The sequence below is a fragment of the Plectropomus leopardus genome, chromosome 7, assembly GCF_008729295.1.
Source record: "Plectropomus leopardus isolate mb chromosome 7, YSFRI_Pleo_2.0, whole genome shotgun sequence".
In the NCBI taxonomy this organism is placed as follows: domain Eukaryota; kingdom Metazoa; phylum Chordata; class Actinopteri; order Perciformes; family Serranidae; genus Plectropomus; species Plectropomus leopardus.
This window is the reverse complement of record NC_056469.1, coordinates 23,169,187-23,195,878: the sequence shown is the minus strand read 5'-3', so window position 1 is coordinate 23,195,878 and position 26,692 is coordinate 23,169,187. Positions and strand designations below refer to the sequence as shown.

The 26,692-nt window shown below is 39.2% G+C and overlaps 3 protein-coding genes across 4 annotated transcripts; 1 reads left to right on the top strand and 2 right to left on the bottom strand.

The window, feature by feature from the left end:
* Window positions 1–1,064: 1,064 nt before the first annotated feature.
* On the bottom strand, window positions 1,065–5,830 carry LOC121945748 (nectin-3-like protein). Of its 2 annotated transcripts, none has more exons than XM_042490075.1 (8): window positions 5,734–5,830; window positions 5,411–5,498; window positions 4,834–4,903; window positions 4,204–4,542; window positions 3,788–3,890; window positions 3,190–3,224; window positions 3,050–3,105; window positions 1,065–2,899 (listed from the first exon to the last, which is right to left on the bottom strand). In XM_042490075.1, exons 3-8 carry the CDS (start codon window positions 4,892–4,894, stop codon window positions 2,774–2,776), a joined length of 720 nt encoding a protein of 239 aa, XP_042346009.1. In that variant the 5' UTR covers window positions 4,895–4,903; window positions 5,411–5,498; window positions 5,734–5,830; the 3' UTR covers window positions 1,065–2,773. The 2 variants fall into 2 exon arrangements, with proteins under 2 accessions (XP_042346009.1, XP_042346008.1); XM_042490074.1 differs by having other exon boundaries at window positions 5,411–5,462.
* Window positions 5,831–9,557: 3,727 nt separating this feature from the next.
* On the bottom strand, window positions 9,558–12,994 carry LOC121945747 (pregnancy-specific beta-1-glycoprotein 3-like). The gene is made up of 5 exons (XM_042490073.1): window positions 12,943–12,994; window positions 12,492–12,812; window positions 11,184–11,459; window positions 9,724–9,972; window positions 9,558–9,631 (listed from the first exon to the last, which is right to left on the bottom strand). The coding sequence occupies exons 1-5, from the start codon at window positions 12,992–12,994 to the stop codon at window positions 9,558–9,560; spliced, it is 972 nt and encodes a 323-aa protein (XP_042346007.1).
* A 9,210-nt stretch (window positions 12,995–22,204) lies between these two features.
* LOC121945423 (trichohyalin-like) lies at window positions 22,205–25,257 on the top strand. The gene is made up of 3 exons (XM_042489580.1): window positions 22,205–22,315; window positions 22,406–24,838; window positions 24,979–25,257. The coding sequence occupies exons 1-3, from the start codon at window positions 22,205–22,207 to the stop codon at window positions 25,255–25,257; spliced, it is 2,823 nt and encodes a 940-aa protein (XP_042345514.1).
* Window positions 25,258–26,692: the final 1,435 nt, after the last annotated feature.

The following is a 26,692-nucleotide window of genomic DNA, read 5'->3' as shown; positions in this document are numbered from 1 at the left end:
AAACATACACAAAACAATCACAAAGAGTAGCAAAACAAGTACAAAGGGATGCAAAATAACCGCAGCTGTGAAGCAAGACTACACAACGAGCAAAACAACCACAAGGGATGTAAAAGGACCAAAGAGAGACTTACAATGACTGCAAAATGATCATCAAAATGCAAAACGATCAAAGACACGCAAAACAATTACAAAAAAAGGCATAATGCAAAGATGCAAGACACAAATAACCAAAGAGATGCAAAAAAGAGTGCAAAGAAACATGATCACAGTATGCACAAAATGACCACAAAGAGATCTAAAGCGCTTCAAAGTTGGCAAAATTGTAAAAGACATACAAAACATATACAACAATACAAAAGAATCATAAGGAAAAGAACCACAGAAATGCAAACAACCAAAAAGAGATGCAAAACCATCCGAAATACGCAAAACAATCACAAAGATATGCAAAACGACCACAAGGCACAAAATTACAAAGAAAGGCAAAGCAACAGGAGACACAAAAAGACCAGAGACACAAAACTACAAAATTATGCAAACAACCACGAAGATGTAAAATGAGCATGAAGAGATGAAGAGACACAAAATAACTTAAAGATGCAAAACGACCAAAGAGACACAAAACTACGCAAAACAACCACAGAGAGACACGTGTTTACAAAGACATAAAACAAACATGATACAAGATGACCACAAAGACACTAAATTACCAGAGTGTCGCAAAACAGGGACACAAAACAACTTCAAAGAAAAGCTAAATTTACTACAAATAAACACTAAATTACTACAAACTTCAACATTTTTGAGCAACTAGAAACCTTTTTAATTCAAGAAACTTGAATTAAATTCTTAATAATGTGGCTCATGAATGTCTCGTACAGTGACAGGTCTGCATTTTTTCTGTCCATGTCTGAGTAACACGATGACTGCTGTAGAAAGACTTTCATAATTCATGCCTTTCAAACAGCACCAGTCTTATCACCCTGATCTACTTCCTGTCGTGACAGAACTCTCCTGTAAATGGAGTAAAAGGAAACAAAAATGAGATACCACATGTTTGATAAAGTGACTGAAAATGTAAAACTTTATTAAATAAAAGTTGCCACAAACCAAAAGTTCCGTCTAAAAGAAAATGTAGAGATAATTAACAGACCCGACTCTGCCTACCTGCTCATCTGCATGATTTGATAAATGACCAGACTGAAATATCTTAAATGCATTACACTGATACAAGTTCCAAGCTCTGTTTTCAAATATAAACTAAATTACAAATACAGTTTAAACTGAATGAGCCCTAAAGTTAATATTTACACACACACACACCCAAAAAAAAGAAAAAAAGCTATGATCTGACAACACGAAGTGAGCCGACATATTCTCACACCCACAAAATGATTGTCAGGAAATGCTGCTGAAAATCAGAAACTAAAACTAACAGAAGGTGACTGTTGGTATTGTGCAGTGATGGTTTACATTGTTACAGTGACTCTGCAAACCACATTTAACACCTTTTTACACAAGGTACGTTTAGACTGCAACATCTGTGAACACTATTATGACATTCAAAGTAGACAGAATCTTTGCCAATGGAGCACACAAAGTACTCTATTATAATATCAATTATTGTCGTTTTTCGTTTAAAGCTGCTGCAATAAGGTTTGAAGAAACAGACAGGATTAGGAAAGGACAAAGAATTTGAAAAACCACAACTTCAGCCTCCCTCTCTGACAAACCAACCCCCCAAAAAAGGCTCACATGCAACACTGAGTTAAAGCTACAAGTAAACTTCACAGTTGCTTATCGTCATGATGTCCAGTTTAACTGGTTTGCAACAAAATGTGTGTCAAGAAGGTTAATTTTACTGCACAGTTGTGCAAGTTTGGTGTCATTTTTAATCTCTTAGCTCTTGCTGTCACAAGAGTGACGTGTTACATTGCTGAGTTGGTTCCCTGTTGATTGTGCCATTTTCCATTTTTTGTCTTCCTTTTTTTGTCTTCCTCCTTTGTTGGTCAACAAAGGAGAAATAGGAACTTTGTGTTATGAGATCTGCTGTAACCACTCAGTCACTTTGACATGGTTAGAGTGTTTTTCCACTGCAGACACATCTCTGAAGGCTTTCCTTGAGTTAAGAAAAGAAATATAAAAATCGGTGAGGTTGTTACAATGTAAAGTTTATGAGCTGAGCACGGTCTGATGGGACCAGTGGGAAAAACACTAACGCGCATATTTAGTGGGCTGCATACCACGGAAATAAACCCGAAAGCTCAAAACTTTTATTGGTATATGCAGTGATCAGTTGCACTAGTGTGAATAAGCACCATCTTGCAGCCCTGTATATAGTTATTAATATACTTCTATGGCTAAACATCAGCGTGCATTGTCACTGTGTGCACCTCAGCATGCTGATGTGAGTATTTACCTCAAGTACCACCTCAAAGAACTGCTAAAAACGGCTGTAGACTCTAACACTTGACATTTTAGAATATCACTGCTAATGAAAGTGCTGCTAACTCATTGATTAACATGTTATACTCCCTTTACGCTGTACTGGATCAGCTGCTGTGAGGCTGTAGTGGAAACACTAGCTTCTGGTGAAAAACCCTGTCTGAGGCCATAAATAGAAGGAGCCACAAAGGTCGTATTTAATAGCAGCTAGAAATAGCTGATGTGCAGATTTACTAAATGATACAAAAATGAAACTGCATGCAGCAGTATAAAAAGTGCAATAGTACAAGAAGGAAGACTTGATCGCTTTTGCATGAATTTCATCTCACTTTGGCTGCTGACGCAAAACTATGACCTCGGAGTAAGTGACATCATCCACTGTGTGTTTGTCATTGGATGGAGAGTTAGCGTCTCGGGATGGTTTGAGCTTGACGTCAGTGTAGACCACATCCTATGAGAGATTGAGAGATGGAGACTGTTGTTTGGTTGAATTGCTATTTTTGCTTTGATTTTTTTCTGAATTTACTTATCAAAACGACAGCATCATTAGACAGAAACGTATGCGACTTAAATCCACAGATGTGACCACAGAGCAGCTCACCTCGTCTCTCACAATAAAAGATGGCCTGGCCACATCCATCACCGGGCCACCTGCATCTGAAAGACAGACACGTATCCGACATGGGAACTGAAACAAACTAAACTGGTTGTTGTCTAGATATAGAGTGAAGATCTTCTCACCGATGTAGACGCGATGTCTGACCGTAGGATCACGTCTGAGTGAAGGAATCAAAAGAGTTGTGATTAGATTTTCTGCATGTGATCGATCTGATTCAACCTTTCATCTCAAGTAAACTCTCTAGTCCCAGAAACCTTTTTGTTTAAATGTAAAAACAAAAAAAAAAGCTAAAACAAACCAACAAAAGGCACATTTTACATTTCGAATTAACTGAATATAAATTTAAATTAATCTTAATTTAAACTTAATTTATTACATAAATATTCAAAATATGTGGGAAGAGTTATTTTGAGGGTATGTTAAATAAATTGCGGGTTAGCTGAAATTAAAACATAAATGTAGTTCAGCATAGGATTTTGGTGTATACAGGGGAAACACCCCCTAATTATTAAGAACATGTGCATCTGTCCCCCATACAAACATGAAATAGTAGAGGAGTTTTATTCTAACAAAACTGAAGACATTTACACCACTAATTGATGCAGAAAATGCACAAATTGGTGCCCAATCATTGATCAGAATACTGGAAAATAAGAATTTAATGTTTCAAATTTTTTGCCAAAGTAACTACATAAAATACACATCATGTATCACACACACCTTCTGATGAAGCGTAGGTAAACTATGGCGGTCACGATCGCCAGCAGCAACAAAACAGCAATCACTATAGCAGAAACCTCCCCTGATGATAACGGCATGTGTTCTGGGAGAAGAAACATGACTGTGATTAACCCTTTGTGTATGTTACATTAGTTTTGTTCATTTAAGTCCAGTTCCTTTATCACTGCTGTATATTTAGACACACAAAGTAACGAAGCAATTGTATTAAATGATCCCACTTATTGACTAAGAGAATTAATGTTATTCCCCACTGACAAGTAAAACATCTGTCAAAAAACAGAAACTAGTTTTTGTATTCAAATAGAGCTTTTGGTGTGGGATCATGTTGATTTTAAAGATTCGCCATACATCATCTTAACATGGAAAGTTTATGTGAACATGCTCTTCATACTCACGTTTAACAACAAGGTTTGTGGTTCCTTCAAATGCCCCACTGGGAAAAGTTGCAATGCTGCAGGTGTACGATCCTGCATCTGTCATTTCCACATTTTTAATGATCAAAGATTGTTTTTCAAGCTCCACTCTGCCCTTCAGAGACGTGTTGTGAACACTAACTCCAAATTGAACATTAGAAACAATGAGGATTTGCACGTCCTCTGGTGACTTGAGCTCCCACTGAACCTGAGTAATATCAGCGCGCTGTGGTCCTTGGATGAATTCACATGGCAGGGTGACATCGTGCTCCAGGTATCCCGTCACTGCAGGCCAAACTTTGACTTCTTGTGCTTCAAGAACTGTCAAAAAATAGGTAATATGGTGACAGGAGATGTGCAGTTTTGTTGAGCTCTGATTGCACTTTTTTCACAATTAATTCATCTTTGTAAGGCCAAGTCAGCAGCACTTACAAACTTATCTTTAAGCGTCACTGAGTATTTAGGAAGCTGTGTACCATTAATAGAACTAGTGGGCTCTAAAATGTGTTTAATTCACAGCTGAGTCTCTGAAAGGGAAACATTAAAATACTTTATTACCAGTATTGTTAATATATTATAACATTAGCTTTTAAAAAAAAAATTAATTCTTACCTTGGAGTAATGCGATGAAAATCAACTCCAACACGACGGGTGATTTGGTGCAAGTTTTCATTGTTCACAGCTACAGGTGGTCGACAAAATAACAGAAACACATTACAGCATAACACAATAATGCATATACGAATTAATGCATTAAGTTTAATAAGTTTTTATTTTAAAATAAAGTTAAAATACACAAAATGGCAAAAATAAAAGTATACATTGCAAAGAGAGGCAAAAAACTGAGTGAGCTTATTTGAAGCCACATTTTCTGTGCAAGAACTGAAACACGACAATAAAATAAAGCTCATTTAGGTATAAAATAGAAGACTAACAGTCTGCAGGTCCATAAAATCAGGCTATTTATCGTTCATGGAGCAGGTTCAGACTTTGCACCCTATGACATCTCAGCTTTGAGACTTAACTTATCTGGTTTCTTAGAGAGAGGAGAGACCTTTCCTAGGCCATGGAAATAACATACTAAAACTGCTCACTTTGGTCGCCTCTAAGATTAAACATGAGTGAGTCATGGGGGAAAAAAAATCACTTCTTTATTTTGAGGTTTTAGATGAAAATAAAGTAAACTTACAGAGTTACAAAGAGGCAGAAGCGTGGATGTCCAGCTGCTTTAGTCGAAAACACTGAGAAAACATGAAGTGTGGCAACAGGAGAAAAGTCTGAAATAAATGACGACATGTGGCAAAGAGAAAACTTGACATTTGTAAAGAGGAACGTAGAGTCTGAACCACAGAGACTCAGATGGTGCTACTGATAAAAAGTACTATCCTGTGTTTTCAGTGTTTTGTCCACTTACTGTAGTCTCCTTGAGCTTCAAATCAGATCTCCTAACATTCAACGTTTTACTGAAGTGCGTGCACACCTGTCTTACTAAAAGTTATTAAAATAACTTACCCAACAAAGAGAAGAGCACACGGACACGAGGAAGCATTTTCCCATCTCTCAGCACTTTCACCGGCAATAAAAACCAAACTGTGACAAGCCAATTGTTTCTCTTTTGAGTGCTCAAGTTACAAGTGCTGACAGCCTGATTTCCGACTGTTTATTCCTCTTTACTGCAACATCCACCAGTACAACAGCGACCTCGTGTGGTCAGGTGATGATGATGATCATGACTAGAGAAATACTGAGAGTTGTGGTTTTACAGTTTAGAGCTGTATCAACATTAGAGGCTTTCCATCATCACTGGCTGATAAAAAGTATCCAAAATGTCCTGATTATGGTGGATTAAAAAAAAACAACAACTTTTTTTCATTTAGTTTTATTTTAGCTCCATGTGATAACAAATTCAAAACACAAAATGACTTACTGCATTGCTGTGGTGTGTAGATTTCCTGGTGATTTGTATGTATTTATTTATTTAAAAGGGGACCATGGACAGGTTTAAAAAGAAATGTTACCATTTGATGCACCATACCAGATTATAGTTTAGAGCTTATTCACATCTGCAGTCTCTCTACAGATGAAAGACACAGCACAATAAAATAATAATATAAAGATGTACAAAGAGAGAGAGAAAAACACAAGAAAAACAATTCACACACAATATAAAGTCATATAAATGATCAGTGTTCCACTGAATTGTAGCTTTTACAGAAAAAGATCATTGCCCAAATTCAGAGCGACAAAATGGTCTATTGCAGTCTTGAACAGTGATAATCCTAAGGATCTAATAGCATTTACTGACAGAGTATATACACAAAGTCATATAGTGGAGGAGGAGCTAAACTATTAAAAATGTTCTAAAATTGTCACGTAAACTAGCCCCACAAAGTTTAATAGTGTTTGATATTCAGTCTTTACATGTCATGCTTGTGATATGTTATTTTATATTCTATAAATATAACACTTGCACAGTACTTAAAGTCGCACTGTTCTATTAATGGTTATGCAGTGACCATGCTTTTGTTCCCTTTTATATATGAAGGAGGACATTGTTATATGAAGGAGGAAAATTATTAATCTGAGAATCTGTGCGTTTGCTTGTAAAAGTATTTGAAGAAAGAGGAAGAGGAACATAACAGTGACAAGTTTGAGGATATCCAATTAAGCATCACATTATAGGTCCAGTGTGTAGGATTTGATGGCATCTGGTGGCGAGGTTGCAGAGCCGGGAACTAAGCGTGTAGGAGAACTACGGTGACCAACCCGAAAACGTGAATGTTCCTATCTTGAGTCAGTGTTTGATTTGTCTCTTCTGGACTCCTGTCGAAACACGATGGCAGACTGTGTAAAAGGACCAGGCCCCAAAAGTGGTTAAAAAGAGGAGAAGTCACTGTGTCATATCACATCATATCATATGCAGTAAAATCTGGTCTGGGCATATTTTAAAGCATGACAGCAGATCTATAAAATGCTTTCAAGAGGAGCCTTATTACTGCAAGATCTGACTTACTTAATAATAACTTCATTAATATAGTGCCTTAAAAAGCAGAGCTCACAAAACATAAGCAGAGACAGGTAACTCAGAGGGCAATATAACAACTGAAAGCTTAACAGTTCTCCCAAACATAAGTGAGACAAAATGAAGGCGCACTGATAAAGCAAGCAGACAAAGAAAAAAATAAAAAGCCAAGATTCAAAATGCCAATATAAATACATGCAAATAAAAAGAATAAAAGCAATAAAAAGACAACATGACGTAGAATCAGGTCTGTAAAGATGGATTTAATGCCAGTGACCAATGACTGTCTTATATAATATCTAATGTCCTCTTTAATTCTGTGTACTTTGTACAGATTTTACCACCACATGTACTCAGTCTGTCAGTCAAAGGTCCAGCTGGCCTCGCTCCACAGTTTCAGTTCAGATGCTGTGATAACAGTGAGAGGAAACAAAAGAGCATCAAGCAGACCACTGCATTAATTTTTTAGCCTCGCACCAGTGACCTCGAGTCGAGCCTCCTGATAGAAGCTGCATCCAGGAAAAGTGATGTATAATTATCTCCACCAATCAGAGACCCTGGCTAATTAACCCCAGGTGTGCAACAGGGTAATCAGGTCAGGTCTGCAAAGCTTTGTCTGTTTCAGTTGGTCGAAACTCAGCTTGTTGCCTGCATGTAAATTTCTGGTCTAACGGGGGAAGACGGGAATAACAACTGCAACCTGCAGAGCTCTGCATCCTCAGTTACATTCCTTAAAGAAAAAACACACAAGATGTTTTCTAATCGTGGTGCTTTGAACACTGTGAATGTGATGCTAAAGTAGTAATAGCTAAAACGTTGCAGATACACTTCTTTGTTACTCTTAAAGGACACTAATAATCCCAACATTTGGGGGACACATAAGAAACAGGGTGTTTGGTTGTCCTCCACTAGAAAATTTTGAGCATGAAATACTCAATTTCTCAATTTCCTGCATTCTGGTGAAGTTGTCTCCAGTGCCTTTTCTGAATCAGTTCATGGTGTAAATATTTTTTAATTTAGTAAAATAAACGTCCTCTGCTACTTTCATGTTAATTCAACGTGATTTACAGGGCAATCAAACATTAGAAAGTAAAATTAATTGTTAAATGATTCACAATTTACAAAAAAACACCATTTAAAAATAGCAAAAGTGCAGACAAGAGGTACAAAGATTAAAAAAAATAAAACACACAGAAAAAAATTGCAGAATTTCTTAATTGACCGGCATTAAAATGTTTATTTCAAACATTTAAATGTATTTCATGCTTTAAATAGAAGTGATATTTGGGCAAAAACTCGACCTGATATTTGTTGCATCTTGTAAATGTACAGCAACATGATCTGACATTACTTAATACGTTAGATGTTTATTTGAAAGATCATTTTGAATAACACAAGATGTGCTCCATACAGTGTGATATGCCAGACACAGCACAGTCATGCCTGCATGTTATCAAATACACAAACTTATAAGTCAAACTATGTGAAGAATTTCTTGGTCAGTTTGAGTGTTTAACAGAGAAACAGGAGGAGTTTTGTTTGTGGAAACTCTACAGCGTGCTGATACTCAGTGATTGGGGCTGTAATAATGATAAACTGGGTCAGGGTTAGTATCACAAAGTTTGCAACAGTGAAGCAACACTGTTGAACTTTATTTCACCCATGAGGGGAATTTGCACAACTTACTTAAAAAAAAAAGCAGAAGACAAAATATATGTTTGCTGCTTTTTCTGGGTTAACTTCAGGATTGAAAAATATGAATCCAAATGTTAATGGTAATCTTGTTTGTTTTTAAAAGTGCTCAGCTTCTCAAAAAAATCCCAGAAGACTTTCACATCTTAAGTGAAAGAACACATTTCTTTTTCTTTTCCTTTATAAACTATTGATCTCTGTATGTTTGTGTTTAAAATGGATATTATTTTTCTTTTTTTTTTTTGGCACTATAGAAATAACGTTCATGAAGCTATTATCTGTGAAACCAAATGTGCACGCAGGCATTTATTTGCACTCTTACATCTCCAAAAGTCTGTTAAATTCAGGTATAAGGTAATTGCTTTTCCTATGTGAGAGTTTATGCTTTGAGCTGTTGCATCGAAGTCTCCTGAGTCAAAATAACTTTTTATGTATAGCACATTTTTATTGATTTTAATCAGGTTGCTCTGTCATAAGCAAACTCATCTGAGAAGAAAGAATCTGAAAAAAAAGGATAAAATACATGCCATGTAGGTTAATGTGACGATAAGAGAATAAATAGATTAAAGATGTTTAAATATGACAAATATATCATGAAATTAATCTCACCTGCCTCCTCCTGTTACAGTGACTCTCTCAGAGTCAGCACACTGAGCAGCAGCAGTAAAAACGACCAGCAGGGAGTGGTGCAGGACGCTTTATGCAGTAGAAAAAAAGACAATTATCATCCCTCAAAAATGCCACTCAGCTTTAAAATGTACGTAGCTCTGAAAAAAGTGAAATCTCACCTCTCAGATACAGAACTGTAGAGTTTTCCAGCATGGTCACCATGTTTCTGGCAGTGCAGGTGTAATTCCCAATGCTCTCTGCCTCCAGCCTCTCTATGATGAACATTGATTCATTAACATGTGTCTCATTGTTGTTGAACATCCAGCTGAAGTTTGCAGGAGGGACGGAGTCTGCTGTGCACTGCAGTGTGACTCTGCGTCCAGGTGCTGCTGCAGATGGTCCAATAATTGAGATATTATGTGGTCCAACTGTAAAGGGAAAACATGCAAGAAATACTTCTTTGTAAGAAGAACATCCCAATACAAGAGAAAGAATATTATTTGAGTAAAAGCAACCTAGTTGCAAGAAGAGAAGGTTGGCATTGTACGTTTCTACAAACTATAGATGCGTTACATTTGTACTGACATTTCTAAAGTGACGTAGTATACGAGTTAACTTTGTAATCGGGAGGTGGAGGGAGTGATAGATGACGTAACTTGTATGCGAGATGTCTCCCAAGCTCCAGACCACTATTCAACTATTCAAGACCAACAAACATCAAAACTAGCTGTTTTTTTAGTGAGTCATTAATACTTTCCAGATGCTATTCAGCCACCAAACAAAGGTGTTTTTTAGGGACCAGTTGCTGTGCTTCCATATGGGATAGTGCCACAAAAAGCAGTTGTTCTGTCCAAATATGATCTTTTCCTAACCATAACCCAGTGGTTTTAATACCTAAATCTAATGTTAACCACAGCATTGTAGAAACAGAACAATCACAAATGTAACACATCAGTGGTTTGCAGAAACATTTAATGACAACTTTTATTCTGAATATTCTTGGTAAAAAGTATAATTAGGAAAATGTGCCCAAAGTATTAAAAGCAAAAGAGCCAAATGCAGAAAAATGTCCCTGTGACCATTACAGTACTATATATTTTATATCATTAGATCAATTACTCATGCAATAAATCTTCATCATTCAGAGACGAAACCGCTAGTCGGTTGGACGAATCAGAATTAAAGAGTTTGCTCCGATGACAAAGCTGTAACAGATTTGAAGTTTTTCTTTGACTGCTGCACACTGACATTAATTGTAATCCTCTTACTTGATAGCATATATATAACTATAATATAGTTGAACCTGTAAAGATACTACAGTAACACACTTGACCTGTGCAGTGGCACTTAGAAACACTATTATAGAAATAAAAGAAAGCTGCCATAATTAACATAAATGAGCATTCCTTCTAACTAATTTAAGTCTTGTTTTGTGCTTACTTCAATGTACTTTGTTACATTCTGCCACTGAATGCTATATTAAGGCTGTAAAGTTCAGACCTGTACCAAAGGACTAAGATCTGCTACCTGAAGTTTAAAAAAACACACCATTTTCATTTTGACATGACTCTCCATTGTCTTTTTTGTTTTTTTTAAGAAATAGTAACGGGGAGCTGACTGTACGGAGAGCAGTACTCACAGTTGACAGTGAGATCAAGGGTCGCAGTCATGGTGCTGACGGGGTTGCTGAGTCGACACTGGTAGGTGCCGTGGTGGGAGCTGTGAACAGGTTTCATGAACACCATCCTTTTGTCCATGGAGAAGCTGACTCTGTCACTCGGATGGAGGGGCCGGCCGTCCTTCATCCACTCTCTGGTGCTGATGGAGCCGGAGGCCTCGCAGCTGAGGTTGGTGGAGCTTTTGTCCTCTATCAGGATGGCTGCGGGGCTGTGGATGGTGGCTCCAGTTATCAGCGCTGGCACAACATAAAGATCGTCACTACAGTGAAAATGGTAAGATGATTTGAGTTTGCTTCAATCATTCCAGTTTCACTTCATGCAGATGTATTTTTTTAATTTACCTATTTATTTGTTTGTTTGTTTGGTGTCTGTTAAAGGTTAACAAGTGCCACATTGATTCAGGCTGAATGTGTTGGTTATTTTGAAAAAGTTGTGATCTAATATTAATCCTGTAGCATTTTCTGCGCTCTAAAATGTCAAAGAATTTTATTTTCTATTTTACTAATCAATTCTTTTGAACTTGTATTATTCAGACTAGTCTTATGGGCCCAGTTTGTAGGATTTAGGGGGATGACTTGTTATAAATGAAATAAATATTTCAGTGTATAATAACCTGAGAATAAAAAATTGTATGTTTTCTTTACCTTAACATGAGCCGTTTATATCTACATAGTGAGTGAGTGTTTGTCCACGGAGTTTTGGTTAATTCAGCTCACAGTAAAAACCTCCTGAACAATGAACACTGAAATTATTCTGACTGGGAGTTCACATTTGCCATATAAAAAAAAGTTTCAACTTGTAATCTACAATCCTCACAGTTAGATGCCACCAAATCCTACAAACTGCTCCTTTAATAGTAGCTACACTGCATTTAACTACACATATTGTTTGTGAATGTGGCAAATATAACTTAAAAATTCTTAAATCCTTGCAGGAACTTTCACACATAAACAGCACAAAGAGTAACAGAATAATGGATTTACTGGGCTACGTCCAATTAATTCCCTAAAATCTAACAAATCCAGAGTCTATTCACAAAACAGCATTAAACTGTGCACTCAAAGATTACTCAACTGTTCTGCTGTATTAAAAGAGGTATAAATTAAATTTAAGATTTCTATACTTAAACACTGGCTATCCATTATTTTTATATATATACAATTCAATTAAAAGATAACACTCATTTTCAGAAGGATTGCTGTTCTTCAAAAGAAACACAGCTGAATTCTTCACAGATATTTTAAACATGACTGTAGCATTAAACCTACCATACACACTCAGGGTTGTCCTCCCCTGTGTCTGCAGCCCTCCGTCTGGTATGATGGTGACGGTGTACTCTCCGCTGTCCTCCAGCAGCAGGTTCCTGAGCTCCAGGGACCCCGTGGATCGGTCCAATGAGATCCTGTTGGCATGTCCGGGCTCGATGACGTCGCTGCTGGTAGAGGTGATGATGTTCACCCTTTTGAAGCTCCAGCTGACGGAGAGGAATGGACTCTCTGGAGGTCTGAGGGTGGTAGTGAACTTCACTGTGCCTGCTACAGCTCCGCTCAGGGGTCCCGGGGGTAAGATACCTTCACCTGCACACATAGCTAATCACACAAAATATAAAAAATAAGAGCAACTCCGTCAGAGTTCTGGCATTAATGTTTAGTTACATGATAAATCCTTGTTATTAACTCATAATTTTCCCTATCAAAACGTCATCTGGATTTGATCTACCTGATAAAACAAGCACCAAACAAGCCACAGTCCTGAGCACCTTTTTTTCCATGCTGAATAATGATGTTTGTCTTGCTGTCCTGTCCAAAATCAAAAATATGGAGAATCACAAAGTGCTCCTGCTCTTTTATCTTCCGACACCCACAGAACAAACTCCAGCCCCCCTCTCAGTAATGAAAAGCACAAACACTGTTTAAGATGCCACTGTGTAAATACGCCAGAATGCCTGTGGGTATGTGTTCACTCAGGAGTTCACCCAGGCTCAAGTTAATGGACTGAGTTGGTGTTTTTTTCGGTGGGTGGGTGGGTGGTAGGGGGTGTCCTTTGATCGGGCAAATGGTGCTCAGCAGTGTTTAAAGGGACAATAATTATTTGTCACAGATTTCGCTCAAAATCTGTGACAAAAGAAGAATTACAGCCACTAAACAACGCAACAGATCTTACATCATTAAACTAAACCTTGACACGATTCTTGTAAAAAAAAAACAAAACAAAAAAAAAACAGCAAAAAAGCAAAAAATGTTACTGTACAATTTTAATTTTAAAATTTAATGCAATTTTTAGAATGTAATTTAATTTTAAAAATTAAATTAAATTCTAGTTCAACAATAAGATAGAAAGCTACTAAAGTAATATTGTTAAGAGAAATCTTGACCCATAGGAGGTCTCAGTCAATTTTAAGGTAGTTTCCACCTTTAAAATGTTTCTCAAAGGTCCAGATTCAAGGGAATATATTGGCAGAAAAGGAATATTATATATAGGAGTATGTTTTCCTTAAGTGTATTATCACCTGAAAAGTCAGTCAAACACACACAGACTCAAATGAAGTTGATTCTGATGAACATCTCCTCAAACTTAAACTAGTTATGAAGATTAAAAAACATCTCAGAGCAGTGCAGCATTGCAGGGCGTTGCATCAGACTGTTTGTCTGCCATGTATTTGTAAATGATACAAACTCTGCTTTTAGACTCATGAATTGACATTTTCAAGTTGGCCAAACCAGAATTCATAAAACAGGCATGAGAGCACAATACTTTGACCATCTTTACACTTTGTGCGCTTGATGTTTTGTTTGGGGGTAAAATAATAATAATTCAGCCTCCGGTTTAGTTCCTCATTTTACGTATCGACTAGATTTATGAATGCTTTGGGGTATGTTGTAAGCATTTGAATATGTGTAGCAAAGTCCTGAGTCATGGTGCTGGAGGCGTGTTGTGCATCAGTTTTACAAGCTGCTCGGTGAGTGCTTTTGGGTCTCTTACAGGACGGTGTTTGGGAAGCAGCAGTGAGGCATAGCATTCCTCAGGGAGGAGGATCAAAGACGTCCAGACATTTAGCTTCCTTCAGATAGCTTTACAAACACGTCTCTGCCTTCAATGTCTACAGATAGACTAAATCTTTAATAGGAAAAAAGTACAAGATTTTTTTTTTTTATATATAGTATGGCTAAATGTGTATTAGTGAATATGTATAAGTGGCATACTGGTTCTTGTACTGTGACCCAAGCACAAATCAGCTGAGACAATGGGGTATTCACAATGTAACACGTGAGACGTCAGTCAATGTGTCAATCACAGATGGGTCATTCCCGTTATGTAGCACGATTTCTGTCTTCATGAATTACTTCCTCATATTTTCTCTAAAATGTGTCAAATATTTACAACAAATTACTTAAAGGGACAGTATTAATAGCTAGAAATGTTGCAGATACAGTAATTTTCCACCCTCTGCTACTGTAATTTCTTCCTTTGAGCTTAAAACAGAAATTTTATGATGGACATTTCCAAGAAGTGATTTTTTTTATTTATATATTTATTTATGGGAGTGGCTTAAAGGAGTAAAGTAGGTTGAGCGAGAACTTTCATTCATTTCTTTTTCCTCTCATCTTTCCTATAATAATCTGTTTGTCCCACACCTCAACTTCCTCCCTGTTGGGTTAAACTATGAAGAAAGTAGGTCCAATCAAATCAAAAAAATTAACATATTTGATATAGTTGATAAAGGTATGGGTATTTGCAGAAGGTTAGCAAGCTAAATCTGGATAATTCACAGAGCTATGGGTTACTTACCTCAAAATTTCCCACCCTGTTAGATCTGAATACCAATATGAACCAGTCCACCCATCAGCACTATTACTGGAGTGCCTGACTGACCAATATGTTTTTCTGACAGTTAAACATGACACTGTTCTTTTTCATGCAAAACAATAAAAAATGAATAGAAATTCATTTTTAGGGGGTTTGAGACTGAAATGTTGCTGCATAATTGGATTGACCCACATACAATCTGGCCTCTCAGTAACAATGTGCTTTTGTAAGTGGTATTCACAGTGTAAATATGATGTTACTCAACCTCTGCTGTCATGTTGTCACGCGGTTTACTGGGAGTGATGGATTGGTGTGACTCATTAGGTGCAGAGTGATTGATAAGACAAGAGAAGCGGTTCTCGATGTTTATCTCCAATTCTACCTTTTTATGTTATCTTTATAACTTTCCAATTTTGGTTTGTTGTTTGATAAAAGACATTTTTTAAGGGGTTAATTTACAGAAAATGCAAACGTAGCAGATAACTTTTTTCTGTTAAATCATCTTACAACATCTCAGATTTATCTTGTGACACTTAGGATATAGAAAATTTTATCCAGTGTAACTAACCAAACTGTCAAAAACAAAAAAAAAAAGGAATTTCTTTGTACAGAGAAATGATTTACTGAGGTTTTATCATAATGTTCTTAAAGTCAAACCAGAATGAAGCATACTATCAACTAATCTAACAAAGCTTAATTCCATATACTTTAATTACTTTAATACAGAAACTTAAGTTTTGTGTGATACAGAAGGCATTCTTAACATATGGAGTCACTCTACATCTCTTTTTATGAGCTTGGATTCTTGGGCTATTTTCCAAGTCTGTAAAGTTTACAGTAATGTAAGCAGAAGACCACAGACAGACGCAGTTTACATTAAAAACCAAACCCCTTTTGTCAACATAATAATTGCGTCAGTCGAGTCAGTGTTTTGCTTTTGAAAAACAATGCTGTTCTGTGTGTGTGGGGGGGCACTCCTTCTAACCCAAGATTTTAATGAAGTAACTATAGTCCTGCATTATTGGAAAGAATAAGCAAAATAAAAGATATCCCTCCTATCATTTTTGGTTTAGAAGACAATGTAAACTCGTACGTCTTACAAAAGATTACCTTTTACCTCCATTTTCCTCCAATTTGTCTTTTCTCGTACAATAAAGGTGATAGGGCTACAACTGACTGTATTATTATCATTATTATTATTGTTATTATCATTATTGCATAAACTCCATGTTTTAATGTGCTTTTAAAAAAGCCTAACAAAACTCCTCAGAACCCAAGGTGACATTCTCGGATGTCTTTTTATGCTTGACCAAAGGTCTAAAACCCAAAGATACTCAGTTTACTAAAGTGTAATATATGACAAAGTTACTGTATATGAATCATCATTAAATCTTTGCTTGAAAATAATTAATTGATTGTCAAGATATTCTAGTGTTGATAAGCTGATCAATTTATGGACAACACACACATTCTTTCGCATATGCTGACCCAAAATATGTTCCTGTAACACTTTACATGTATGCAGCGATAAATGATGCTCAAATTTCAAGACAACATCCAAACTTAAAGGAAATTTAGATTTTAGTCCACAATGTTGTGGAGAAGCTTAACTCTGGGTAACATTAAAATGAATGTTTTCAGAAGAGAATGTGAGTTGAATTATGTGTCTGAGTTTCACAAAAAGTTAAAAGCTTTTGGAAAAAGTCTCAGCTTTTTAGATCTGGCTGACCTTTTAGAGAGTGTAGCTACTGCCTTATTTGATTAATTGTTAGTTAATATTTTTACAACAGAGAAAAGCTATCAGCTGTCAGAAAATATTTATGTAATGATGTTGCCTGACTGACATGAACCAAATCAGAAAATACAAAGTAACATTTTGTTACATCCCAGTCACCAGAATAAAATGTTGGCATTGTACATTTGTGCAAAACATAAACATGTAGCATTTGTATGTTACATACATGAAGATCTGATTAGATGTATGTGAGCTGAGATTATAATAAGGAGGAAGAGAGGATGGTGGATGAGGTGATACTGAGGCGAGGAAGCAGCAGACTAGGGAACTAACCCAAATCCTAACCTCTAACCCAACATTTCCCAAACCTCTCCTCGAGCACCACCAGTCCTGCATGTTTTAGATCTCTCCCTGCTGCAGCACAGGTGATTCAAATAATCAGTTCATTATGAACTCCCGAAGCTGCTGATAACGACTTGATCATTTCATTCAGAGGTGTTGCAGCAGGAGAAATCTAAAACATGCAGGACAGGTTTGGGAAAGACTGCCCAAACTCCAACCCAACAAAAGCAGGTATTCTTTAAGCTTGTAGCAACCAAATGAGGTATTATAAGCCAAAACACATTTTGCTAACCCAAGCCAAGTTGTGCTGTGCCTAACTAGACATTAACCAGGGTTGTCAGAACTTAAAATTGAAACGTAGAACAACATACATTTTCAACAGCTACATATCAAAACTACAGATGTAACATATCTGTGGTTTGCAGTAACATACAATGCCAGCATTTATTCTGGTGATTGGGTTGATTGTTAATATGCCAAAACCTCAAGTCAAAGTCACAATGTTGTACCGTATAGACTCTGGTGTCCTGAGTCATTTGAAATACCAAGAGTAAGTTAGAAAGCTAACCTTACATATCATGTCATGTCATTTCATTTGAAAATGCTCTGAATGCTTGTCAGTCCACTTTTTTTCTCCTGCAGCCAAATGAGAGATGGAAATGAGTTGTGAGATTATTGGCTGGCAATGTTTTTTTTAGTGTTCTTTTTAACCTCAGATAAATTATCTCATTGTTTCATATCTCCTGTTTGTGGATGTTATAATATGATATAAAGATTAAAACAGATTGAAAATGTGTGAATGCAGACTCAGTGGTGCTGAAATGCAAAACAAATACTGCTATAAAACCACAAGTAGATTTTTGTATGGTCAATGATGTGCCTCCTGTATAAGGGAGCAATTGCCACGTAAGTCAGAGGATCAAGTCCTCCAAAGTATATAAAAATAGAAATTTGTCCCTCTTTATAATTTGTAATAATGAAAATTCCTCTGAAGGTAATTTTCTCTTCTTGATACTTTGTGTTAAATTAACTCAAAAACACTGGATGGTAACTCAACTGTTCCTGCTTGCTTGCATGTTCCTGTAAGATGAAAACTGTTTTTGAGAACTGGTTCTGTTATTGACTGAGTCAGTTAACTAGTCCAACGTCATACAGCATCACCAGGAATTAGGGTTAATTTGGGCTACTGTAGAGATATTAACCTGGTTTATCTGATGTATGACTGCAACCTTAGAGTGTACAGAAGAAGTGTGAAAGACAGGAGGTTGTATTTCTTACTTAAATGTTCCAGTGTTCCTACTTTTTGACTTTTTTGTAAGTCTTTTTTGTAATAAACTTGCTGAGATCATATGGCCTGACAAACCAGTTAAATTCCTCTGTCCTTGTCCTGCTCTGCCCAAACCTAGTGGATTAATCATTTGCGAGTTCAAGAGTAATAGCCCGATAAAACTAAAAATGATAAGATCTGACCTGAGAATAGGTCAGAGCAGCTACCAAGCACACCTCCATGACTTCCTTTGTGTCGGACCACACTGGCTCGATGCACATGGACACATCTGTTTAAGGGTCAAATGCATAACTTCATGCTGTCAGTAATAAATAACAGACAAAGTCCATTTATTTTTTACACAACAGATGCCATAAAATTTTTATTATAGACATAAATTATGAACAAAGAAATATTGCTCGAAAGAGTCCAGTAATAATAATCAGCAAGACTGATGGTGTGATGATTTCCCATCTGAATCTAGATGATACATTGAAGATGAACATTTCACATGTTGTACAGTAGATAATTAGACCACCAAGATATGCTCTCTAAATATTGAGAAAACAATATAATTTAAAGCTGCAAGCAGCAATGAACGGGCCCTCGCACCCCCACGCAAGTCCAGGATACTGGCGGGACTCTGCGTACTTTTTCCAACTTTCACTGAAATGGTTGATTGCGTCACTCAGAGAGCTTGGACCCTTGAGTGAGATATTCCACATAGTGAATTACTTCCTTTGGACACACAAAATCTACGTCATCTCAGTCTACATCATTTGTAGACCAAAACGTGAATTTCATGAAAATCAAGGGATAGTTGTTCAGTAGATAATTAGACCAACAAGATATGCTCTCTTAATATTGAAAAAAACAATTTTAAAAAATTAAAAACTATTGTAGTTGCTAAAATGAGATTCCTGATTTAATAGAGATCAAATTGGAGTAGAAAGAAAAGACTGACTTTCAATTACACTTCCTAAATGTAATCATGTTTAATGTGGCACTTCAGTTACAAAACTGGTTGTTCCTCAGGGCCGCAATTCAAGAGGAAACCAGTCAGTTTATTCTATTTACCGAGAGCCTTGTCCCATTTACACTGGGCAGGCGCCAAGGGAAAGGAACATGTCACCAGTTCAGTTCAATAATTGCATACGGATACTTATATTAATGTCAAAAACATTGAAAATTGAGAAATCAGCTCAATGTATTGTATTGATAGTAAGACAGCATCAAGAAGACAAAAATATGCAAATCAAAAATTCCAAGGTTAAATTTTAATGCATTGTGAATGGCATGTATTGTGTGGCATTATGTAAGTACAACAAGTAAGCAGTAACTTTGCACAATCTGTTACAAAGTGCTTCATATTTGAATATCTAAACAAAACTACAATCATTATTGAATAAGAAAAAAAGAGGCAAGAAATCACCAATAAAATGCAGTTGAGACTCAGTCAATACTTTGTTACAATGCTCATAGAAAAAAAGCTACAATAAATAAATAAACACCACCAACCACATGGCAGAGGACCAATACTCATGATATAAAATCTACATTTAACATGATAAAAAAAAATTGATATCAAACAGCATATCTATTTGTTCTCACCTGTGATTACTTTATGAGCTTCAAAAATAAGATAAGTTGATCACATTCAGTGAAATAAAAGGTTTATGATACCCTGAGGAAATTTGGCATCATTGTAAATTCTGCTGTATGAGTCACAGTCATGTGTAGTCAGTATCGTTTCGCAGAGCAGCTTGGTGTGAAATGTCTGCTAAATTTACACAGTATTTTGAACCTCATGATGAGATTATGTGTCTTCTCGCTCCTCAGAAACTACTCTGTGGGGAAAAATATCACTGTGCAATATTAGCTGCAAAATATATAATGCTACTGGTAACAGTTACTCCACCCATCATTGCATTTTAAAAGATGAGTAGGGATGAACACCTTTATCTGTGAGAAGGGCTATGCATTGGTTTTTTTTTCATTTAAAAAGTCTTGAAAGGCAACAAGCCACCATACCTCATCGCTTTATTACACTGACCACACTGGTCACTGTTTTTAATGGTGTTCAGTCTGTTGTTATTGTTTATTTTTTTCTATGTGTTTTCTGTTCTCTTGACATAATTGAAAATGAGGGCTTGCCCTAAATGATTCCTTGAGATTTAAATAAAGGTTGAACGATAAATTAATGTTGCCATACCAAAAAAAGTGTTTCAGAGTGATTATATCTATAAAAGAATGTATTTATTTTGTGATTATGGTTTATTTTGAGTAAAACATCATTATTCAAGTGTAATTTGGCAATAAAGTAATTTAGAATAATGTCAATAAAGCTTTTTTGATTTGAATGGAACTGTTTCCATAGCGTTCGGAATGTGATGAAATCATGACTTCAAAGTATGTTCCGAGTGCCTTTATGACATCATTGTGGAATCAGTATAAAAGAGTTTGAATCTTGAGTCCATACCAGACAGCTTCTCCAGAGCCATGCAGCATCTGCGGCTGCATCTCAGCAAAGAACTGGACGACATGAAACAACAGCTGGTCCGTCAGAAGAGCCTCAAAGAAGTCTTCATTAACAATGTCCGTGACAGTTGGAGCAGACGATCCAGACCCTGCTGAAAAACTGAAAAAAGTTTTGCAAAGACCAGGAGAACCTGATATCCGTGAGGGACATTCTGGTCCAAAAGCTGGAGCAGCAGACACAGACCCTGCAGAGAGATGTCTCTGAAAAAGAGACATTTATCAAAGAGCAGGAGGACCTGATGTCTGCTAAGGACACTCTGGTCCAAGAACTGGAGCAGAAGATCCAGACCCTGCAGAGAGATGTCTCTGAGAAAGAGGCATCTTTCAAGGAGCAGGAGGGACCTGATGTCCGTGAAGGACATTGTGGTCCAAAAGCTGGATCAGCAGACACAGACCCTGCAGAGAGATGTCTCTGAAAAAGAGACATTTATCAAAGAGCAGGAGGACCTGATGTCTGCTAAGGACACTCTGGTCCAAGAACTGGAGCAGAAGATCCAGACCCTGCAGAGAGATGTCTCTGAGAAAGAGGCATCTTTCAAGGAGCAGGAGGACCTGATGTCCGTGAAGGACATTGTGGTCCAAAAGCTGGATCAGCAGACACAGACCCTGCAGAGAGATGTCTCTGAAAAAGAGACATTTATCAAAGAGCAGGAGGACCTGATGTCTGCTAAGGACACTCTGGTCCAAGAACTGGAGCAGAAGATCCAGACCCTGCAGAGAGATGTCTCTGAGAAAGAGGCATCTTTCAAGGAGCAGGAGGACCTGATGTCCGTGAAGGACATTGTGGTCCAAAAGCTGGATCAGCAGACACAGACCCTGCAGAGAGATGTCTCTGAAAAAGAGACATTTTTCAAAGAGCAGGAGGACCTGATGTCTGCTAAGGACACTCTGGTCCAAGAACTGGAGCAGAAGATCCAGACCCTGCAGAGAGATGTCTCTGAGAACGAGGCATCTTTCAAGGAGCAGGAGGACCTGATGTCCGTGAAGGACATTGTGGTCCAAAAGCTGGATCAGCAGACACAGACCCTGCAGAGAGATGTCTCTGAAAAAGAGACATTTATCAAAGAGCAGGAGGACCTGATGTCTGCTAAGGACACTCTGGTCCAAGAACTGGAGCAGAAGATCCAGACCCTGCAGAGAGATGTCTCTGAGAAAGAGGCATCTTTCAAGGAGCAGGAGGACCTGATGTCCTTGAAGGACATTCTGGTCCAAAAGCTGGATCAGCAGACACAGACCCTGCAGAGAGATGTCTCTCTTAAAAAGAGACATTTATCAAAGAGCAGGAGGACCTGATGTCTGCTAAGGACACTCTGGTCCAAGAACTGGAGCAGAAGATCCAGACCCTGCAGAGAGATGTCTCTGAGAAAGAGGCATCTTTCAAGGAGCAGGAGGACCTGATGTCCGTGAAGGACATTGTGGTCCAAAAGCTGGAGCAGCAGACACAGACCCTGCAGAGAGATGTCTCTGAAAAAGAGACATTTTTCAAAGAGCAGGAGGACCTGATGTCTGCTAAGGACACTCTGGTCCAAGAACTGGAGCAGAAGATCCAGACCCTGCAGAGAGATGTCTCTGAGAAAGAGGCATCTTTCAAGGAGCAGGAGGACCTGATGTCCGTGAAGGACATTGTGGTCCAAAAGTTGGATCAGCAGACACAGACCCTGCAGAGAGATGTCTCTGAAAAAGAGACATTTATCAAAGAGCAGGAGGACCTGATGTCTGCTAAGGACACTCTGGTCCAAGAACTGGAGCAGAAGATCCAGACCCTGCAGAGAGATGTCTCTGAGAAAGAGGCATCTTTCAAGGAGCAGGAGGACCTGATGTCCGTGAAGGACATTGTGGTCCAAAAGCTGGATCAGCAGACACAGACCCTGCAGAGAGATGTCTCTGAAAAAGAGACATTTTTCAAAGAGCAGGAGGACCTGATGTCTGCTAAGGACACTCTGGTCCAAGAACTGGAGCAGAAGATCCAGACCCTGCAGAGAGATGTCTCTGAGAAAGAGGCATCTTTCAAGGAGCAGGAGGACCTGATGTCCGTGAAGGACATTCTGGTCCAAAAGCTGGATCAGCAGACACAGACCCTGCAGAGAGATGTCTCTGAAAAAGAGACATTTTTCAAAGAGCAGGAGGACCTGATGTCTGCTAAGGACACTCTGGTCCAAGAACTGGAGCAGAAGATCCAGACCCTGCAGAGAGATGTCTCTGAGAAAGAGGCATCTTTCAAGGAGCAGGAGGACCTGATGTCCTTGAAGGACATTCTGGTCCAAAAGCTGGATCAGCAGACACAGACCCTGCAGAGAGATGTCTCTGAAAAAGAGACATTTATCAAAGAGCAGGAGGACCTGATGTCTGCTAAGGACACTCTGGTCCAAGAACTGGAGCAGAAGATCCAGACCCTGCAGAGAGATGTCTCTGAGAAAGAGGCATCTTTCAAGGAGCAGGAGGACCTGATGTCCGTGAAGGACATTGTGGTCCAAAAGCTGGAGCAGCAGACACAGACCCTGCAAAGAGATGTCTCTGAAAAAGAGACATTTTTCAAAGAGCAGGAGGACCTGATGTCTGCTAAGGACACTCTGGTCCAAGAACTGGAGCAGAAGATCCAGACCCTGCAGAGAGATGTCTCTGAGAAAGAGGCATCTTTCAAGGAGCAGGAGGACCTGATGTCCGTGAAGGACATTGTGGTCCAAAAGTTGGATCAGCAGACACAGACCCTGCAGAGAGATGTCTCTGAAAAAGAGACATTTATCAAAGAGCAGGAGGACCTGATGTCTGCTAAGGACACTCTGGTCCAAGAACTGGAGCAGAAGATCCAGACCCTGCAGAGAGATGTCTCTGAGAAAGAGGCATCTTTCAAGGAGCAGGAGGACCTGATGTCCGTGAAGGACATTGTGGTCCAAAAGCTGGATCAGCAGACACAGACCCTGCAGAGAGATGTCTCTGAAAAAGAGACATTTATCAAAGAGCAGGAGGACCTGATGTCTGCTAAGGACACTCTGGTCCAAGAACTGGAGCAGAAGATCCAGACCCTGCAGAGAGATGTCTCTGAGAACGAGGCATCTTTCAAGGAGCAGGAGGACCTGATGTCCGTGAAGGACATTGTGGTCCAAAAGCTGGATCAGCAGACACAGACCCTGCAGAGAGATGTCTCCGAAAAAGAGACATTTATCAAAGAGCAGGAGGACCTGATGTCTGCTAAGGACACTCTGGTCCAAGAACTGGAGCAGAAGATCCAGACCCTGCAGAGAGATGTCTCTGAGAAAGAGGCATCTTTCAAGGAGCAGGAGGACCTGATGTCCGTGAAGGACATTGTGGTCCAAAAGCTGGATCAGCAGACACAGACCCTGCAGAGAGATGTCTCTGAAAAAGAGACATTTATCAAAGAGCAGGAGGACCTGATGTCTGCTAAGGACACTCTGGTCCAAGAACTGGAGCAGAAGATCCAGACCCTGCAGAGAGATGTCTCTGAGAAAGAGGCATCTTTCAAGGAGCAGGAGGACCTGATGTCCGTGAAGGACATTGTGGTCCAAAAGCTGGATCAGCAGACACAGACCCTGCAGAGAGATGTCTCTGAAAAAGAGACATTTATCAAAGAGCAGGAGGACCTGATGTCTGCTAAGGACACTCTGGTCCAAGAACTGGAGCAGAAGATCCAGACCTTGCAGAGAGATGTCTCTGAGAACGAGGCATCTTTCAAGGAGCAGGAGGACCTGATGTCCGTGAAGGACATTGTGGTCCAAAAGCTGGATCAGCAGACACAGACCCTGCAGAGAGATGTCTCTGAAAAAGAGACATTTATCAAAGAGCAGGAGGACCTGATGTCTGCTAAGGACACTCTGGTCCAAGAACTGGAGCAGAAGATCCAGACCCTGCTGCAGAGAGATGTCTCTGAGAAAGAGGCATCTTTCAAGGAGCAGGAGGACCTGATGTCCGTGAAGGACATTGTGGTCCAAAAGCTGGATCAGCAGACACAGACCCTTGCAGAGAGATGTCTCTGAAAAGAGACATTTATCAAAGAGCAGGAGGACCTGATGTCTGCTAAGGACACTCTCTGGTCCAAGAACTGGAGCAGAAGATCCAGACCCTGCAGAGAGATGTCTCTGAGAAAGAGGCATCTTTCAAGGAGCAGGAGGACCTGATGTCCGTGAAGGACATTGTGGTCCAAAAGCTGGATCAGCAGACACAGACCCTGCAGAGAGATGTCTCTGAAAAAGAGACATTTATCAAAGAGCAGGAGGACCTGATGTCTGCTAAGGACACTCTGGTCCAAGAACTGGAGCAGAAGATCCAGACCCTGCAGAGAGATGTCTCTGAGAAAGAGACATCTTTCAAGGAGAGCAGGAGGACCTGATGTCCGTGAAGGACATTGTGGTCCAAAAGCTGGATCAGCAGACACAGACCCTGCAGAGAGATGTCTCTGAAAAAGAGACATTTATCAAAGAGCAGGAGGACCTGATGTCTGCTAAGGACACTCTGGTCCAAGAACTGGAGCAGAAGATCCAGACCCTGCAGAGAGATGTCTCTGAGAAAGAGGCATCTTTCAAGGAGCAGGAGGACCTGATGTCCGTGAAGGACATTGTGGTCCAAAAGCTGGATCAGCAGACACAGACCCTTGCAGAGAGATGTCTCTGAAAAAGAGACATTTATCAAAGAGCAGGAGGACCTGATGTCTGCTAAGGACACTCTGGTCCAAGAACTGGAGCAGAAGATCCAGACCCTGCAGAGAGATGTCTCTGAGAAAGAGGCATCTTTCAAGGAGCAGGAGGACCTGATGTCCGTGAAGGACATTGTGGTCCAAAAGCTGGATCAGCAGACACAGACCCTGCAGAGAGATGTCTCTGAAAAAGAGACATTTATCAAAGAGCAGGAGGACCTGATGTCTGCTAAGGACACTCTGGTCCAAGAACTGGAGCAGAAGATCCAGACCCTGCAGAGAGATGTCTCTGAGAACGAGACATCTTTCAAGGAGCAGGAGGACCTGATGTCCGTGAAGGACATTGTGGTCCAAAAGCTGGATCAGCAGACACAGACCCTGCAGAGAGATGTCTCTGAAAAAGAGACATTTTTCAAAGAGCAGGAGGACCTGATGTCTGCTAAGGACACTCTGGTCCAAGAACTGGAGCAGAAGATCCAGACCCTGCAGAGAGATGTCTCTGAGAAAGAGGCATCTTTCAAGGAGCAGGAGGACCTGATGTCCGTGAAGGACATTGTGGTCCAAAAGCTGGATCAGCAGACACAGACCCTTGCAGAGGATGTCTCTGAAAAAGAGACATTTATCAAAGAGCAGGAGGACCTGATGTCTGCTAAGGACACTCTGGTCCAAGAACTGGAGCAGAAGATCCAGACCCTGCAGAGAGATGTCTCTGAGAACGAGGCATCTTTCAAGGAGCAGGAGGACCTGATGTCCGTGAAGGACATTGTGGTCCAAAAGCTGGATCAGCAGACACAGACCCTGCAGAGAGATGTCTCTGAAAAAGAGACATTTATCAAAGAGCAGGAGGATCTGATGTCTGCTAAGGACACTCTGGTCCAAGAACTGGAGCAGAAGATCCAGATCCTGCAGAGAGATGTCTCTGAGAACGAGGCATCTTTCAAGGAGCAGGAGGACCTGATGTCTGTGAGGGACACTCAGGTCCAACAGATGGAGCACGAGATCCTAACGCTCAAGAGAAACCTCTCTGAGAAAGAGCAGTTTGTCAGCGAGTTAAAGGATTTGAAGGAACAACAGGCCTCCACCAATCAGGAGCTGGTCACTAAGCTCCAGACTGAGGAGGAGGTCTCTCAGA

What these genes read in the sequence shown, in the direction of transcription:
- LOC121945748 (XM_042490075.1), bottom strand. Translation starts at nt 4,894, where the DNA reads ATGAAAACTTGCACCAAATCACCCGTCGTGTTGGAGTTGATTTTCATC. An exon ending in TTTCATCGCATTACTCCAAG is followed by an intron (nt 4,543 to 4,833) that starts GTAAGAATTAAT and finishes ATTTTTTGACAG; the next exon opens with TTCTTGAAGCACAAGAAGTC. An exon ending in TACCTACGCTTCATCAGAAG is followed by an intron (nt 3,225 to 3,787) that starts GTGTGTGTGATA and finishes TCCTTCACTCAG; the next exon opens with ACGTGATCCTACGGTCAGAC.
- LOC121945747 (XM_042490073.1), bottom strand. Translation starts at nt 12,994, where the DNA reads ATGGAAAAAAAGGTGCTCAGGACTGTGGCTTGTTTGGTGCTTGTTTTA. An exon ending in GACAACCCTGAGTGTGTATG is followed by an intron (nt 11,460 to 12,491) that starts GTAGGTTTAATG and finishes ATGTTGTGCCAG; the next exon opens with CGCTGATAACTGGAGCCACC. An exon ending in TACAGTTCTGTATCTGAGAG is followed by an intron (nt 9,632 to 9,723) that starts GTGAGATTTCAC and finishes TACTGCATAAAG; the next exon opens with CGTCCTGCACCACTCCCTGC.
- LOC121945423 (XM_042489580.1), top strand. Translation starts at nt 22,205, where the DNA reads ATGTCTGCTAAGGACACTCTGGTCCAAGAACTGGAGCAGAAGATCCAG. An exon ending in AGCAGGAGGACCTGATGTCC is followed by an intron (nt 22,316 to 22,405) that starts GTGAAGGACATT and finishes TTCAAAGAGCAG; the next exon opens with GAGGACCTGATGTCTGCTAA. An exon ending in AGCAGGAGGACCTGATGTCC is followed by an intron (nt 24,839 to 24,978) that starts GTGAAGGACATT and finishes GAACTGGAGCAG; the next exon opens with AAGATCCAGACCCTGCAGAG.